The sequence below is a fragment of the Salvelinus fontinalis genome, unplaced genomic scaffold (assembly GCF_029448725.1).
Source record: "Salvelinus fontinalis isolate EN_2023a unplaced genomic scaffold, ASM2944872v1 scaffold_0004, whole genome shotgun sequence".
Lineage (NCBI taxonomy): Eukaryota > Metazoa > Chordata > Actinopteri > Salmoniformes > Salmonidae > Salvelinus > Salvelinus fontinalis.
Genome location: NW_026600213.1, coordinates 573,561 through 591,103, shown reverse-complemented (window position 1 = coordinate 591,103; position 17,543 = coordinate 573,561). Strand labels below are relative to the sequence as shown.

The 17,543-nt window shown below is 42.9% G+C and overlaps 1 protein-coding gene across 2 annotated transcripts in view; it reads left to right on the top strand.

The window, feature by feature from the left end:
* LOC129841927 (NACHT, LRR and PYD domains-containing protein 12-like) overlaps positions 1-17,543 on the top strand; it is a 51,999-nt gene that overhangs the window by 22,630 nt on the left and 11,826 nt on the right. For both annotated transcript variants that reach the window (XM_055910296.1, XM_055910298.1), the window contains 5 exons: positions 425-598; positions 8,226-8,399; positions 12,095-12,268; positions 13,842-14,015; positions 16,671-16,844. In XM_055910296.1, coding sequence (XP_055766271.1) covers positions 425-598; positions 8,226-8,399; positions 12,095-12,268; positions 13,842-14,015; positions 16,671-16,844 — 870 coding nt within the window. The remainder of the gene's footprint in view (positions 1-424; positions 599-8,225; positions 8,400-12,094; positions 12,269-13,841; positions 14,016-16,670; positions 16,845-17,543) is intronic.

Here is a 17,543-nt window from a genome sequence, read left to right as displayed (position 1 = left end):
GTATTAAAATACCCTAAAATAAAAGGTGACATTTTATACTGTCACCTCATATAAAACATTTGATCTGAAATCCAAAATGTTGGTGTATAGATCCACATTTAAAATGTTTGCTTCACTGTCAAAATAGATATGGTGTGGACTGTATACTCAATACAACCTAAATCTGATACCTCACTGTCTGCCATTTGACTGATACTGCTTTTTAAACTGGTCTGGTCAGTCTACTCAAATGTTTGTACTATACATGTTTCTCTCTACAAGCAATACTTTGATAATTTGTCATTTTTAATGATGATACATATAAATAGATATGGAAGGTTTCAGGACACTGATAAATAAGAATATGTTGAACAAATATACTGCCTCTTCATTTTCACCACCAAAGAATAGCAGTGTGATTTTAATACGATGTGACTCTTTGCAGGCTGTCAGGCTGTCTAGTCACAGAGGAAGGCTGTGCTTCTCTGGTCTCAGCTCTGAGGTCAAACCCCTCACACCTGAGAGAGCTGGATCTGAGTAACAATGACCTGAAGGATTCAGGAGTGAAGCTGCTCTCTGCTGGACTGGGGAATCCCCACTGTAAACTGGAGACTCTGAGGTCAGTATTCCTGTAGTTGGTCAACAAGTGATAACTGTTCACCAGATCCACATGTGTTGACCAGGCACACATAGTCCACACCATATGTGTTTGGACAGTGAAGCTTACAGTTTTACATTTGGTGCTATTCTCCAGCATTTTGGATTTGAGATAGAATTTTTCATATTAGGTGACAGTATAGAATGTCACCTTATATTTCAGGTATTTTGAGACATATATTTGTTACTGTTAAGAAAGGAAAGCACTTTATGTATATAGCTCTCCCATTTGAAATAGTTGTAATTAATCGGACATATTCACTTAAAGTGTATTAAAGTAGTCATAAGTTTAGTATTTGGTCCCATATTCCATGCCTGCAGTGATTACATCAAGCTTGTGATTCTACTAACTTGTTGAATGTATTTGCAGTTTGTCTTGGTTGTGTTTTGGATGTTTTTCTTAATAGAAACTGAATGGTGAATAATGTCCTGTCATTTTGGAGTCACTTCACTTGTATTGTCAGAAAGAATAGAAGATGTTTCTGAACACTTCTACATTCATGTGGATGCTACCATGATTATGAATAATCAGGAATTAATAGAGAATGATGATGAATAACAAAGTAATAGAGGCACAAAGATCAGAATAAATGCTGACCTTGTAACAATTCCAGTGGTGGAAACAAGAGTCAGGTGCAGAGAGCAGGAATCTCTTACAAAAGGTGGAATTTATTTCCTTCACGTAATCACCTACAAAACGGTGACGCCACTTTAAACACTGGGCGCGTAAAGAAAAAATGTCCAACATCAATAGAATGACGAAATCCACAAAATACACACCACAAACACGAAACAGAAAATCAAGCCCGCACAAAAGGGAGCGGGCAAACTGGGTTTAAATAACCCCTAATCTAAACATACAACAGGTGAAACAAATTAGACAAACTAAAAGGATAACAGAAAAGGGGATCGGTGGCAGCTAGTAGACCGGAGACGACGACCGCCGAGCGCCGCCCGAACGGGAAGAGGCACCATCCTCGGCGGGACTCGTAACAGTACCCCCCTCCCGACGCGCGGCTCCCGCAGCGCGCCGACTCCGGCCTCGAGGACGACCCGGAGGACGAGGAGCAGGGCGCTCCGGATGGAGGCGGTGAAAGTCCCTCAACAGGGACGGATCCAAGATGTCCCCCACCGGTACCCAGCATCTCTCCTCCGGACCGTACCCCTCCCAGTCCACGAGGTACTGCAGGCCCCTCACCCGGCGTCTTGAGTCCAGAATAGTTCTGATCCTATACGCCGGGGACCCCTCGATGTCGAGAGGGGGAGGAGGGACCTCCGGCACCTCACCTTCCTGCAGGGGACCAGCTACCACCGGCCTGAGGAGAGACACATGAAACGAGGGGTTAATACGATAGTAAGAGGGAAGTTGTAACCTATAACACACCTCGTTTATCCTCCTCAGGACTTTAAATGGCCCCACACACTGCGGCCCCAGCTTCCGGCAGGGCAGGCGGAGGGGCAGGTTTCGGGCCGAGAGCCAGACCCTGTCCCCTGGTGCAAACACAGGGGCCTCACTGCGGTGGCGGTCAGCGCTCCTCTTCTGCCGTTCACTGGCCTGCTTAAGAGAGTCCTGGACCGCTCGCCAGGTCTCTCTAGAGCGCTGTACCCATTCCTCCACCGCAGGAGCCTCAGTCTGGCTCTGGTGCCACGGAGCCAGGACCGGCTGGTACCCCAGTACACACTCGAAAGGCGACATGTTCGTAGATGAGTGGCGGAGTGAGTTCTGGGCCAACTCCGCCCACGGGACGTACCTCGCCCATTCTCCTGGCCGGTCCTGGCAATACGACCTCAGAAACCTACCCACCTCCTGGTTCACTCTCTCCACCTGCCCATTACTTTCGGGGTGATACCCAGAGGTAAGGCTGACCGAGACCCCCAGACGCTCCATAAACGCCCTCCATACCCGGGACGTGAACTGGGGACCCCGATCAGATACGATATCCTCCGGCACCCCATAATGCCGGAAGACGTGGGTAAATAGAGCCTCCGCAGTCTGTAGGGCCGTAGGGAGACCAGGCAATGGGAGGAGACGACAGGACTTAGAGAACCGATCCACAACGACCAAAATGGTAGTGTTCCCCTGAGACGGAGGAAGATCCGTCAAAAAATCTACTGATAGATGAGACCATGGCCGTTGTGGAACCGGAAGGGGTTGTAACTTCCCCCTTGGTAGGTGCCTAGGAGCCTTACTCTGAGCGCATACCGAGCAGGAGGAGACATAGAGTCTCACGTCCTTAGCCAAGGTGGGCCACCAGTATTTCCCTCTAAGACCACGCACTGTCCTCTCCACCCCCGGATGACCCGAAGCAGGTATTGAGTGAGCCCACCGAATCAATCGATCACGAACACCAAGCGGTACGTACCTACGGCCAGTCGGACACTGGGACGGCGCAGGTTCTACCCTCAACGCCCGCTCGATGTCCGCGTCCACCTCCCATACCACCGGAGCCACCAGACATGAGGCGGGAAGGATGGGAGTCGGATCGATGGGCCGGTCATCCGTGTCATAGAGACGAGACAGCGCGTCGGCCTTTGTGTTGAGGGAACCTGGTCGGTAAGAGATCGTAAATCTAAAACGAGTAAAAAACATGGCCCACCTCGCCTGACGCGGATTCAATCTCCTCGCCTCTCGGATATACTCCAGATTGCGATGGTCAGTCCAGATGAGAAAAGGGTACTTAGCCCCCTCAAGCCAGTGTCTCCACACCTTCAGGGCTTTTACCATAGCTAGTAACTCCCTGTCCCCCACATCATAGTTCCGCTCCGCCGGACTCAACTTCTTAGAAAAGAAAGCACAGGGACGGAGCTTCGGTGGCGTGCCCGAGCGCTGTGATAGCACGGCTCCAACACCAGCCTCGGACGCATCCACCTCCACTATGAACGCTAATGAAGGGTCCGGATGCGCCAACACGGGAGCCTCAGTGAAACGTGCCTTCAACTGGTTAAAAGCTCTCTCAGCCTCGGCCGACCACTGTAGACGCACCGGCCCTCCCTTTAGCAGTGAGGTAATGGGGGCCGCCACTTGGCCAAAACCCCGGATAAACCTCCGGTAGTAATTGGCAAACCCTAAAAACCGCTGCACCTCCTTTACCGTGGCTGGAGTCGGCCAATTACGCACGGCGTTAACGCGATCACACTCCATAACCACCCCTGACATGGAAATGCGATAACCCAGGAAGGAAACGGCTTGTTTGGAAAACACACATTTCTCAGCCTTGACGTATAGGTCATGCTCCAGCAGCCTCCCAAGAACCCTGCGCACCAGGGAAACATGCGCGGCGCGTGTAGCAGAATAGATCAGGATGTCATCAATATACACTACCACACCCTGCCCGTGCAGGTCCCTGAGAATCTCATCTACAAAGGATTGGAAAACGGCTGGAGCATTCTTTAACCCATACGGCATGACGAGGTACTCATAGTGGCCTGATGTGGTACTAAACGCTGTTTTCCACTCGTCTCCCTCCCGAATACGCACCAAATTATACGCGCTCCTAAGATCCAGTTTTGTGAAAAAACGTGCTCCGTGGAATGATTCCACCGCCGTAGCGATGAGAGGTAGCGGATAACTAAATCCCACTGTGATTGAATTTAGACCTCGATAATCAATGCACGGACGCAGTCCTCCCTCCTTTTTTCTCACAAAAAAGAAACTCGAGGAGACGGGTGACATGGAGGGCCGAATGAACCCCTGTCTCAGAGCTTCCGTGACATATGTCTCCATAGCCAACGTCTCCTCCTGTGACAAGGGGTACACATGACTCCTGGGAAGTGCAGCGTTCACCTGGAGGTTTATCACACAATCCCACCGTCGATGAGGTGGTAATTTAGTCGCTTTCTTTTTACTAAAAGCGATAGCCAAATCGGCATATTCTGGGGGAATGCGCACAGTGGAAAACTGGTCTGGACTCTCCACCGAGGTGGCACCGATGGAAACTCCCACACACCTACCTGAACACTCCTCTGACCACCCCTGAAGAGCTCCCTGTCTCCAGGAAATGAGGGGATTGTGAATGGCTAGCCAAGGAACCCCCAACACCACTGGAAACCCAGGTGAATCAATAAGGTAGAAACTAATCTGTTCCCTATGATCCCCCTGTGTACCATGTCCAGCGGAATCGTGGCCTCCCTGACCAGCCCTGACCCTAGCGGTCGGCTATCTAAGGAGTGCACAGGGAAAGGAGGGTCTATCTGTACCAACGGAATACCCAACTTACGGGCTAGACCGCGATCCATAAAACTCCCAGCTGCGCCTGAGTCTACGAGCGCCTTATGCTGAAGAGAAGGGAAAAACGCAGGGAAGAAAATAATCAAAAACATGTGACCGACAGGAAGCTCTGGGTGAGTCTTGTGCCTACTCACCTGGGGTGATCGAGGAGTATTCCGCCTGCCATCTCCATTCCCAGAGGCGCTCCTCCAACACCGGTCTGAAGTGTGTCCTCTCCTGCCACAATAGGTGCAAGAGTAGCTACCTCCTCTGGCCCCCCTAGATGCAGCCCCTCCCAACTCCATCGGGGTTGAAGTGGGAGGACTGGGAGGTGGAACGGACAGGACCCCCTCTGAACGCCCGCGGGCAGCTAGCAGGTTGTCCAGTCGAATAGACATGTCAATTAACTCATCCAGAGAGAGCGTAGTGTCTCGACAAGCTAGCTCCCGACGGACGTCCTCCCGAAGGCTACATCGATAATGGTCCATCAGGGCCCTGTCATTCCACCCCGCGCCAGCAGCCAAGGTCCGGAACTCCAAAGCGAAGTCTTGCGCACTCCTCGTCTCCTGTCTGAGGTGAAACAGTCTCTCACCCACCGCTCGGCCCTCCTGAGGGTGGTCAAATACGGCCCGAAAGCGGCGAGTGAACTCTGGGTAGTTGTCCCGAACAGAGTCTGGGCCGTTCCAGACCGCATTAGCCCATTCCAGGGCTCTACCAGTCAGACAGGAGATGAGGAGGCTAACACTCTCCTCTCCAGAGGGAGTCGGACGAACAGTGGCCAAGTAGAGCTCCAACTGGAGCAAAAACCCCTGGCACCCAGCCACCGCTCCATCGTACTCCCTTGGGAGCGCAAGACGCAATGCACCCGAACCTGATGCTGACGTTGATGGGGAAGGTTGCCCCGTCTGGGAAGGAGCTGGGGTTGTAGTCGGGATACCACTCCTCTCCCATCGTTCCATCCTCTCCATCATCATGTCCATTGCTGTCCCTATTCGATGGAGAACGGCGGTGTGATGCTGGACACGCTCCTCCATCGATGGGAGAGGGGTGGTTGCTGCTTCTGCTGACTCCATTCCTTTTTGTGCGGGCTTCTGTAACAATTCCAGTGGTGGAAACAAGAGTCAGGTGCAGAGAGCAGGAATCTCTTACAAAAGGTGGAATTTATTTCCTTCACGTAATCACCTACAAAACGGTGACGCCACTTTAAACACTGGGCGCGTAAAGAAAAAATGTCCAACATCAATAGAATGACGAAATCCACAAAATACACACCACAAACACGAAACAGAAAATCAAGCCCGCACAAAAGGGAGCGGGCAAACTGGGTTTAAATAACCCCTAATCTAAACATACAACAGGTGAAACAAATTAGACAAACTAAAAGGATAACAGAAAAGGGGATCGGTGGCAGCTAGTAGACCGGAGACGACGACCGCCGAGCGCCGCCCGAACGGGAAGAGGCACCATCCTCGGCGGGACTCGTAACAGACCTCCTCTGTTATTGGTAATGGTGAGAGGTTAGTATGTTTTGTTGTAGACTCTGTTATTGGTAGTGGTGAGAGGTTAGTATGTTTTGTTGTAGACTCTGTTATTGGTAGTGGTGAGAGGTTAGCATGTTTTGTTGTAGCCTCTGTTATTGGTAATGGTGAGAGGTTAGCATGTTTTGTTGTAGTCTCTGTTATTGGTAATGGTGAGAGGTTAGTATGTTTTGTTGTAGCCTCTGTTATTGTTAATGGTGAGAGGTTAGCATGTTTTGTTGTTGTCTCTGTTATTGGTGATGGTGAGAGGTTAGCATGTTTTGTTGTAGCCTCTGTTATTGGTAATGGTGAGAGGTTAGCATGTTTTGTTGTAGCCTCTGATAATGGTAATGGTGAGAGGTTAGCATGTTTTGTTATAGCCTCTGATATTGGTAGTGGTGAGAGGTTAGCATGTTTTGTTGTAGACTCTGTTATTGGTAGTGGTGAGAGGTTAGCATGTTTTGTTGTAGCCTCTGTTATTGGTAATGGTGAGAGGTTAGCATGTTTTGTTGTTGTCTCTGTTATTGGTAATGGTGAGAGGTTAGCATGTTTTGTTGTAGCCTCTGTTATTGGTAATGGTGAGAGGTTAGCATGTTTTGTTGTAGCCTCTGTTATTGGTAATGGTGAGAGGTTAGCATGTTTTGTTGTAGCCTCTGATAATGGTAATGGTGAGAGGTTAGCATGTTTTGTTGTAGCCTCTGATATTGGTAGTGGTGAGAGGTTAGCATGTTTTGTTGTAGCCTCTGTTGTTGGTAATGGTGAGAGGTTAGCATGTTTTGTTGTAGTCTCTGTTATTGGTAATGGTGAGAGGTTAGCATGTTTTGTTGTAGCCTCTGTTATTGGTAATGCGGAGAGGTTAGCATGTTTTGTTGTAGCCTCTGATAATGGTAATGTTGAGAGGTTAGCATGTTTTGTTGTAGCCTCTGTTATTAGTAATGGTGAGAGGTTAGCATGTTTTGTTGTAACCTCTGTTTTTGGTATTGGTAAGAGGTTAGCATGTTTTGTTGTAGCCTCTGTTATTGGTAATGGTGAGAGGTTAGCATGTTTTGTTGTAGCCTCTGTTATTGGTAGTGGTGAGAGGTTAGCATGTTTATTGTGGCCTCTGTAACTTTCTCACTCATTATTATTCATGATTCATTCATGATTTTTCTGAATCATGGCTTCATCAGGATTAATTTAGTAGTGTTTAGAGACATGTTATCTACTCACTTAGACAGAATAATTATCCAGTCATCACCCACCATTTATTACTGGGCAAAACACAACCCAAAACACAACCAAAACAAACTGCAAATGCAACAAACGAGTTGACTGCCAAATACTAAACTTTTGACCACTTTAGTACACTATGAGTGAGTTGGTCAGAATACTTATGACTTCTTCAAATAGGGGGAAAAGATACATAAAGTGCTTTCATTTCTAAACATGAAACAGATTTGTATTAAAATATCCTCAAATAAAAGGTGACATTATATACTGTCACCTCATATGAAACATTTGATCTCAAATCCAAAATGTTGGAGTATAGAGCCACATTTAAAATGTTAGCTTCACTGTCAAAATAGATGTGTTGTGGACTGTATACTCAATACAATCTAAATCTGATACCTCACTGTCTGTCTTTTGACTGATACTGCTTTTAAACTGGTCTGGTCAGTCTACTAAAATATTTGTACTATACATGTTTCTATCTGCAGGCAATACTTTGATCATTTGTCATTTTTAATGATGATACATTAATTTATAAATAGATATTGAATGTTTCAGGACACTGATGTATCTGAACATGTTAACAAAACAATCTGCCACTATTTTCACCACCAAATAATATCAGTGTGATTTTAATATGATTTGACTCTTTGCAGGCTGTCAGGCTGTCTAGTCACAGAGGAAGGCTGTGCTTCTCTGGTCTCAGCTCTGAGGTCAAACCCCTCACACCTGAGAGAGCTGGATCTGACTAACAATGACCTGAAGGATTCAGGAGTGAAGCTGCTCTCTGCTGGACTGGGGAATCCCCACTGTAAACTGGAGACTCTGAGGTCAGTATTCCTGTAGTTGGTCAACAAGTGATCACTGTTCACCAGATCCACATGTGTTTACCAGACACACATAGTCCACACCATATGTGTTTGGACAGTGAAGCTTACAGTTTTACATTTGGTGCTATGCTCCAGCATTTTGGATTTGAGATATAATGTTTCATATTAGGCAACAGTGCATAATGTCACCTTATATTTCAGGTATTTTGAGACATATATTTGTTACTGTTAAGAAAGGAAAGCACTTTATGTATATAGCTCTCCCATTTGAAATAGTTGTAATTAATCGGACATATTCACTTATAGTGTATTAAAGTAGTCATAAGTTTTGTATTTGGTCCCATATTCCATGCCTGCAGAGATTACATCAAGCTTGTGATTCTACTAACTTGTTGAATCCATTTGCAGTTTGTCTTGGTTGTGTTTTGGATAATGTTTTTCCTAATAGAAACTGAATGGTGAATAATGTCCTGTCATTTTGGAGTCACTTCACTTGTATTGTCAGTTAGAACAGAAGATGTTTCTGAACACTTCTACATTCATGTGAATGATACCATGATTATAAATAATCATGAATGAATCGTGAATAATGACGAATAACAAAGTTATAGAGGCACAAAGATCAGAATAAATGCTGACCTCCCCTGTTATTGGTAATGGTGAGAGGTTAGCATGTTTTGTTGTAGTCTCTGTTATTGGTAATGGTGAGAGGTTAGCATGTTTTGTTGTAGCCTCTGTTATTGGTAATGTTGAGAGGTTAGCATGTTTTGTTGTAGCCTCTGTTATTGGTAGTGATGATAGGTTAGCATGTTTTGTTGTAGCCTCTGTTATTGGTAATGGTGAGAGGTTAGCATGTTTTGTTGTAGTCTCTGTTATTGTTAATGGTGAGAGGTTAGCATGTTTTGTTGTAGACTCTGTTATTGGTAATGGTGAGAGGTTAGCATGTTTTGTTGTAGCCTCTTATTGGTAATGGTGAGAAGTTAGCATGTTTTGTTGTAGCCTCTGTTATTTGTAATGGTGAGAGGTTAGCATGTTTTGTTGTAGCCTCTGTTATTGGTCATGGTGAGAGGTTAGCATGTTTTGTTGTAGCCTCTGTTATTGGTATTGGTAATGGTGAGAGGTTAGCATGTTTTGTTGTAGTCTCTGTTATTGTTAATGGTGAGAGGTTAGCATGTTTTGTTGTAGACTCTGTTATTGGTAATGGTGAGAGGTTAGCATGTTTTGTTGTAGCCTCTGTTATTGGTAATGTTGAGAGGTTAGCATGTTTTGTTGTAGCCTCTTATTGGTAATGGTGAGAAGTTAGCATGTTTTGTTGTAGCCTCTGTTATTGGTAATGGTGAGAGGTTAGCATGTTTTGTTGTAGCCTCTGTTATTGGTAATGGTGAGAGGTTAGCATGTTTTGTTGTAGCCTCTGTTATTGGTCATGGTGAGAGGTTAGCATGTTTTGTTGTAGCCTCTGTTATTGGTAATGGTGAGAGGTTAGCATGTTTTGTTGTAGCCTCTGTTATTGGTAATGGTGAGAGGTTAGCATGTTTTGTTGTAGCCTCTGTTATTGGTAATGGTGAGAGGTTAGCATGTTTTGTTGTGGCCTCTAACTTTCCCACTCTTTATTATTTTTGATTCGTTCATGATTTTTCTTAATCAAGTCATCATCAGGATTAATTTAGTAGTGTTTAGAAACATGTTATCTACTCACTTAGACAGAACATTTCTCCAGTCATCATTCACCATGTTATTATTGGGCAAAACACAACCAAAACAAACTGCAAATGCAACCAACGAGTTTACAACCAAATACTATACTATTGACTACTTTAATACACTATGAGTGAATTCAAATCAAAATCAAATCAAGTTTATTTTCTAGCCCTTCGTACATCAGCTAATATCTCGAATTGCTGTACAGAAACCCAGCCTAAAACCCCAAACAGCAAGCAATGCAGTTGTAGAAGCACGGTGGCTAGGAAAAACTCCCTAGAAAGGCCAAAACCTAGGAAGAAACCTAGAGAGGAACCAGGCTATGAGGGGTTGCCAGTCCTCTTCTGGCTGTGCCGAGTGGAGATTATAACAGAACTATGCCAAGATGTTCAAAATGTTCATACGTGACAAGCATGGTCAAATAATAATCATGAATAAATGTCAGTTGGCTTTTCATAGCCGATCATTAAGAGTTGAAAATAGCAGGTCTGGGACAGGTGGCGGTTCCATAACCGCAGGCAGAACAGTTGAAACTGGAATAGCAGCAAGGCCAGGCGGACTGGGGACAGCAAGGAGTCATCATGCCCGGTAATCCTGACGTATGGTCCTAGGGCTCCGGTCCTCCGAGGGAGAAAAAGAAAGAGAGAAGGAGAGAATTAGAGAGAGCCAAGATTTTCAAAATGTTCATAAATGACAAGCATGGTCAAATAATAATCAGGAATAAAAGTCAGTTGGCTTTTCATAGCCGATCATTAAGAGTTGAAAGCAGCAGGTCTGGGACAGGTAGGGGTTCCATAACCGCAGGCAGAACAGTTGAAACTGGAACAGCAGCAAGGCCAGGTGGACTGGGGACAGCAAGGAGCCATCATGCCCAGTTTGCCGTGACGTATGGTCCTAGGGCTCAGGTTCTCCGAGAGAGAGAAAGAAAGAGAGAACGAGAGAATTAGAGAGAGCATACTTAAATTCACACAGGACACTGGATAAGATAGCAGAAGTACTCCAGGTATAACCAACTGACCCTAGCCCCCCGACACATAAACTACTGCAGCATAAATACTGGAGGCTGAGACAGGAGGGGTCAGGAGACACTGTGGCCCCATCCGAAGATACCCCCGGACAGGGCCAAACAGGAAGGATATAACCCCACCCACTTTGCCAAAGCACAGCCCCCACACCACTAGAGGGATATCTTCAACCACCAACTTACAATCCTGAGACAAGGCCGAGTATAGTCCACAAAGATCTCCACCACAGCACAAACCAAGGGGGGGCGCCAACCCAGACAGGAAGATCACGTCAGTAACTCAACCCACTCAAGTGACGCACAAGTGACTCAGCCCCTGTAATAGGGTTAGAGGCAGAGAATCCCAGTGGAGAGAGGGGAACCGGCCAGGCAGAGACAGCAAGGGCGGTTCTTTGCTCCAGAGCAATTGGTCAGAATACTTATGACTTCTTCAAATGGGGGACTAGATACATAAAATGCTTTTATTTCTAAATGGTGAAACAGATATGTATTAAAATTTCCTCAAATAAAAGGTGACATTATATACTGTCACCTCATATGAAACATTTGATCTCAAATCCCAAATGTTGGCGTATAGAGCCACGTTTAAATTGTTTGCTTCACTGTCAAAATAGATATGATGTGGACTGTTTACTCAATACAATCTAAATCTGATACCTCACTGTCAAAATAGATATGGTGTGTCACTGTTACTCAATGCAACCTAATCTGATACCTCACTGTCTGTCTTCTGACTGATACTGCTTTTTAAACTGGTCTGGTCAGTCTACTCAAATATTTGTACTATACATGTTTCTATCTGCAGGCAATACTTTGATCATTTGTCATTTTTAATGATGATACAATAATTTACAAACAGACATGGAAGGTTTCAGGACACTGATGAATCTGAATATGTCGATTAAATTTACTGCCACTATTTTCACCACCAAAGAATAGCAGTGTGATTTTAATATGATTTGACTCTTTGCAGGCTGTCAGGCTGTCTAGTCACAGAGGAAGGCTGTGCTTCTCTGGTCTCAGCTCTGAGGTCAAACCCCTCACACCTGAGAGAGCTGGATCTGAGTAACAATGACCTGAAGGATTCAGGAGTGAAGCTGCTCTCTGCTGGACTGGGGAATCCCCACTGTAAACTGGAGACTCTGAGGTCAGTGTTCCTGTAGTTGGTCAACAAGTGGTAACTGTTCACCAGATCCACATGTGTTTACCAGAAACACATAGTCCACACCATATGTGTTTGGACAGTGAAGATTACAGTTTTACATTTGGTGCTATGCTCCAGCATTTTGGATTTGAGATACAATGTTTCATATTAGGTGACAGTATATAATGTCACCTTCTATTTGAGGTATTTTCAGACATATATTTGTTACTGTTAAGAAAGGAAAGCACTTTATGTATATAGTTCTCCCATTTGTAAAAGTTGTAATTAATCGGACATATTCACTTATAGTGTATTAAAGTAGTCATAAGTTTAGTATTTGGTCCCATATTTCATTTCATTTGTTGTAGCTTCTGTTATTGGTAATGGTGAGAGGTTAGCATGTTTTGTTGTAGCCTCTGTTATTGGTAATGGTGAGAGGTTAGCATGTTTTGTTGTAGTCTCTGTTATTGGTAATGGTGAGAGGTTAGCATGTTTTGTTGTAGCCTCTGTTATTGGTAATGGTGAGAGGTTAGCATGTTTTGTTGTAGTCTCTGTTATTGGTAATGGTGAGAGGTTAGCATGTTTTGTTGTAGTCTCTGTTATTGGTAATGGTGAGAGGTTAGCATGTTTTGTTGTAGTCTCTGTTATTGGTAATGGTGAGAGGTTAGCATGTTTTGTTGTAGCCTCTGTTATTGGTAATGGTGAGAGGTTAGCATGTTTTGTTGTAGTCTCTGTTATTGGTAATGGTGAGAGGTTAGCATGTTTTGTTGTAGTCTCTGTTATTGGTAATGGTGAGAGGTTAGCATGTTTTGTTGTAGAGTCTGTAAATTTCTCACTCATTATTATTCATGATTCATTCATGATTTGTATTAATCAAGGCATCATCAGGATTGATTTAGTAGTGTTTAGAAACATGTTATCTACTCACTTAGACAGAACATTTCTCCAGTCATCATTCACCATGTTATTATTGGGCAAAACACAACCAAAACAAACTGCAAATGCAACCAACGAGTTTACAACCAAATAGTAAACCTTTGACTACTTTAATACACTATGAGTGAATTGGTCAGAATCCTTATGACGTCTTCAAATAGGGGGACTAGATACATAAAGTGCTTTCATTTCTAAATGGTGAAACAGATATGTATTAAAATACCCTCAAATAAAAGGTGACATTATATACTGTCACCTCATAAGAAACATTTGATCTCAAATCCAAAATGTTGGAGTATAGAGTCACATTTAACATGGTAGCTTCACTGTCAAAATAGACATAGTGTGGACTGTATACTCAATACAATCTAAATCTGATACCTCACTGTCTGTCTTTTGACTGATACTGCTTTTTAAACTGGTCTGGTCAGTCTACTCAAATATTTGTACTATACATGTTTCTCTCTACAAGCAATACTTTGATCATTTGTCATTTTTAATGATGATACATTAATTTACAAATAGATATGGAAGGTTTCAGGAAACTGATGTATCTGAACATTTAGAAAAAAATACACTGCCACTATTTTCACCACCAAAGAATATCAGTGTGATTTTAATATGATTTGACTCTTTGCAGGCTGTCAGGCTGTCTAGTCACAGAGGAAGGCTGTACTTCTCTGGTCTCAGCTCTGAGGTCAAACCCCTCACACCTGAGAGAGCTGGATCTGAGTAACAATGACCTGAAGGATTCAGGAGTGAAGCTGCTCTCTGCTGGACTGGGGAATCCACACTTTAAACTGGAGACTCTGAGGTCAGTATTCCTGTAGTTGGTCAACAAGTGATAACTGTTCACCAGATCCACATGTGTTTACCAGACACACATAGTCCACACCATATGTGTTTGGACAGTGAAGCTTACAGTTTTACATTTGGTATTATGCTCCAGCATTTTGGATTTGAGATAGAATGTTTAATATTAGGTGACAGTACAGAATATCACCTTATATTTCAGGTATTTTCATGCATAGCTTTGTTACTGTTAAGAAACGAAAGCACTTTATGTATATAGTTCTCCCATTTGTAAAAGTCGTAATTAATCGGACATATTCACTTATAGTTTATTAAAGTAGGGTTAGGGTTAGGGTTAGTAGTAGTCATAGGTTTAGTATTTGGTTCCAAATTCCATTCCATTTGTTGTAGCCTCTGTTATTGGTAATGGTGAGAGGTTAGCATGTTTTGTTTTATCCTTTGTTATTGGTAATGGTGAGAGAGAGGTTAGTATGTTTTGTTGTAGCCACTGTTATTGGTAATGGTGAGAGGTTAGCATGTTTTGTTGTAGCCTCTGTTATTGGTAATGGTGAGAGGTTAGTATGTTTTGTTGTAGCCTCTGTTGTTGGTAATGGTGAGAGGTTAGCATGTTTTGTTGTAGCCTCTGTTATTGGTAATGGTGAGAGGTTAGCATGTTTTGTTGTAGCCTCTGTTGTTGGTAATGGTGAGAGGTTAGCATGTTTTGTTGTAGCCTCTGTTATTGGTAATGGTCAGAGGTTAGCATGTTTTGTTGTAGCCTCTGTTATTGGTAATGGTGAGAGGTTAGCATGTTTTGTTGTAGTCTCTGTTATTGGTAATGGTGAGAGGTTAGCATGTTTTGTTGTAGCCTCTGTTATTGGTAATGGTCAGAGGTTAGCATGTTTTGTTGTAGCCTCTGTTATTGGTAATGGTGAGAGGTTAGCATGTTTTGTTGTAGTCTCTGTTATTGGTAATGGTGAGAGGTTAGCATGTTTTGTTGTAGTCTCTGTTATTGGTAATGGTGAGAGGTTAGCATGTTTTGTTTTATCCTTTGTTATTGGTAATGGTGAGAGAGAGGTTAGTATGTTTTGTTGTAGCCTCTGTTATTGGTAATGGTGAGAGGTTAGCATGTTTTGTTGTATCCTCTGTTATTGGTAATGGTGAGAGGTTAACATGTTTTGTTGTATCCTCTGTTATTGGTAATGGTGAGAGGTTAGCATGTTTTGTTGTAGTCTCTGTTATTGGTAATGGTGAGAGGTTAGCATGTTTTGTTGTAGCCTCTGTTATTGGTAATGGTGAGAGGTTAGCATGTTTTGTTGTAGCCTCTGTTATTGGTAATGGTGAGAGGTTAGCATGTTTTGTTGTAGTCTCTGTTATTGGTAATGGTGAGAGGTTAGCATGTTTTGTTGTAGCCTCTGTTATTGGTAATGGTCAGAGGTTAGCATGTTTTGTTGTAGCCTCTGTTATTGGTAATGGTGAGAGGTTAGCATGTTTTGTTGTAGTCTCTGTTATTGGTAATGGTGAGAGGTTAGCATGTTTTGTTGTAGTCTCTGTTATTGGTAATGGTGAGAGGTTAGCATGTTTTGTTTTATCCTTTGTTATTGGTAATGGTGAGAGAGAGGTTAGTATGTTTTGTTGTAGCCTCTGTTATTGGTAATGGTGAGAGGTTAGCATGTTTTGTTGTATCCTCTGTTATTGGTAATGGTGAGAGGTTAACATGTTTTGTTGTATCCTCTGTTATTGGTAATGGTGAGAGGTTAGCATGTTTTGTTGTAGTCTCTGTTATTGGTAATGGTGAGAGGTTAGCATGTTTTGTTGTAGCCTCTGTTATTGGTCATGGTGAGAGGTTAGCATGTTTTGTTGTAGCCTCTGTTATTGGTAATGGTGAGAGGTTAGCATGTTTTGTTGTAGCCTCTGTAACTTTCTCACTCATTGTTATTTTTGATTCCTTCATGATTTGTGTAAATCATGGCATCATCAGGATTGATTTAGTAGTGTTTAGAAACATGTTATCTACTCACTTAGACAGAAAATTACTCCAGTCATCATTCACCATGTTATTATTGGGCAAAACACAACCCAAAACACAACCAAAACAAACTGCAAATGCAACCAACGAGTTTACAACCAAATACTAAACTTTTGACTACTTTAATACACTATGAGTGAATTGGTCAGAATACTTATGACTTCTTAAAATAGGGGGACTAGATACATAAAGTGCTTTCATTTCTAAATGGTGAAACAGATATGTATTAAAATATCCTCAAATAAAAGGTGACATTATATACTGTCACCTCATATGAAACATTTGATCTCAAATCCAAAATGTTGGTGTATAGAGCCACGTTTAAATTGTTTGCTTCACTGTCAAAATAGATATGGTGTGGACTGTATACTCAATGCAACCTAAATCTGATACCTCACTGTCTTTTTTCTGACTGATACTGCTTTTTAAACTGGTCTGGTCAGTCTACTCAAATATTTGTACTATACATGTTTCTCTCTACAAGCAATACTTTGATCATTTGTCATTTTTAATGATGATACAATAATTTACAAATAGATATGGAAGGTTTCAGGACACTGACATATCTGAATATGTTGAAAAAATATACTGACACTATTTTCACCACCAAAGAAGATCAGTGTGATTTTAATATGATTTGACTCTTTGCAGGCTGTCAGGCTGTCTAGTCACAGAGGAAGGCTGTGCTTCTCTGGTCTCAGCTCTGGAGTCAAACCCCTCACACCTGAGAGAGCTGGATCTGAGTAACAATGACCTGAAGGATTCAGGAGTGAAGCTGCTCTCTGCTGGACTGGGGAATCCCCACTGTAAACTGGAGACTCTGAGGTCAGTATTCCTGTAGTTGGTCAACAAGTGATAACTGTTCACCAGATCCACATGTGTTTACCAGACACACATAGTCCACACATATGGCCTTGTACAGTGAAGGTTACAGTTTTACATTTGGTGCTATGCTCCAGCATTTTGGATTTGAGATAGAATGTTTCATATTAGGTGACAGTACAGAATGTCAACTTTTATTTAAAAGTATTCATACATAAATATTTTACAGTTTAGAAAGGAAAGCACTTTATGTATTTAGTTCTCCCATTTGAAGAATTTTTATTTATTTGGACAAATTCACTTATAGTGTATTAAATTAGTCATAAGTTTAGTATTTGGTCCCATATTCCACGCCTGCAGTGATCACATCAAGCTTGTGATTCTACTAACTTGTTGAATTCATTTGCAGTTTTTCTTGGTTGTGTTTTGGATTATATTTTTCTTAATAGAAACTGAATGGTGAATAATGTCCTGTCATTTTGGAGTCACTTCACTTGTATTGTCAGTAAGAATAGAAGATGTTTCTGAACACTTCTACATTCATGTGGATGCTACCATGATTATGAATAATCAGGAATGAATCGTGAATAATGACGAATAACAAAGTTACAGAGGCACAAAGATCAGAATAAATGCTGACCTCCCCTGTTATTGGTAATGTTGAGAGGTTAGCATGTTTTGTTGTATCCTCTGTTATTGGTA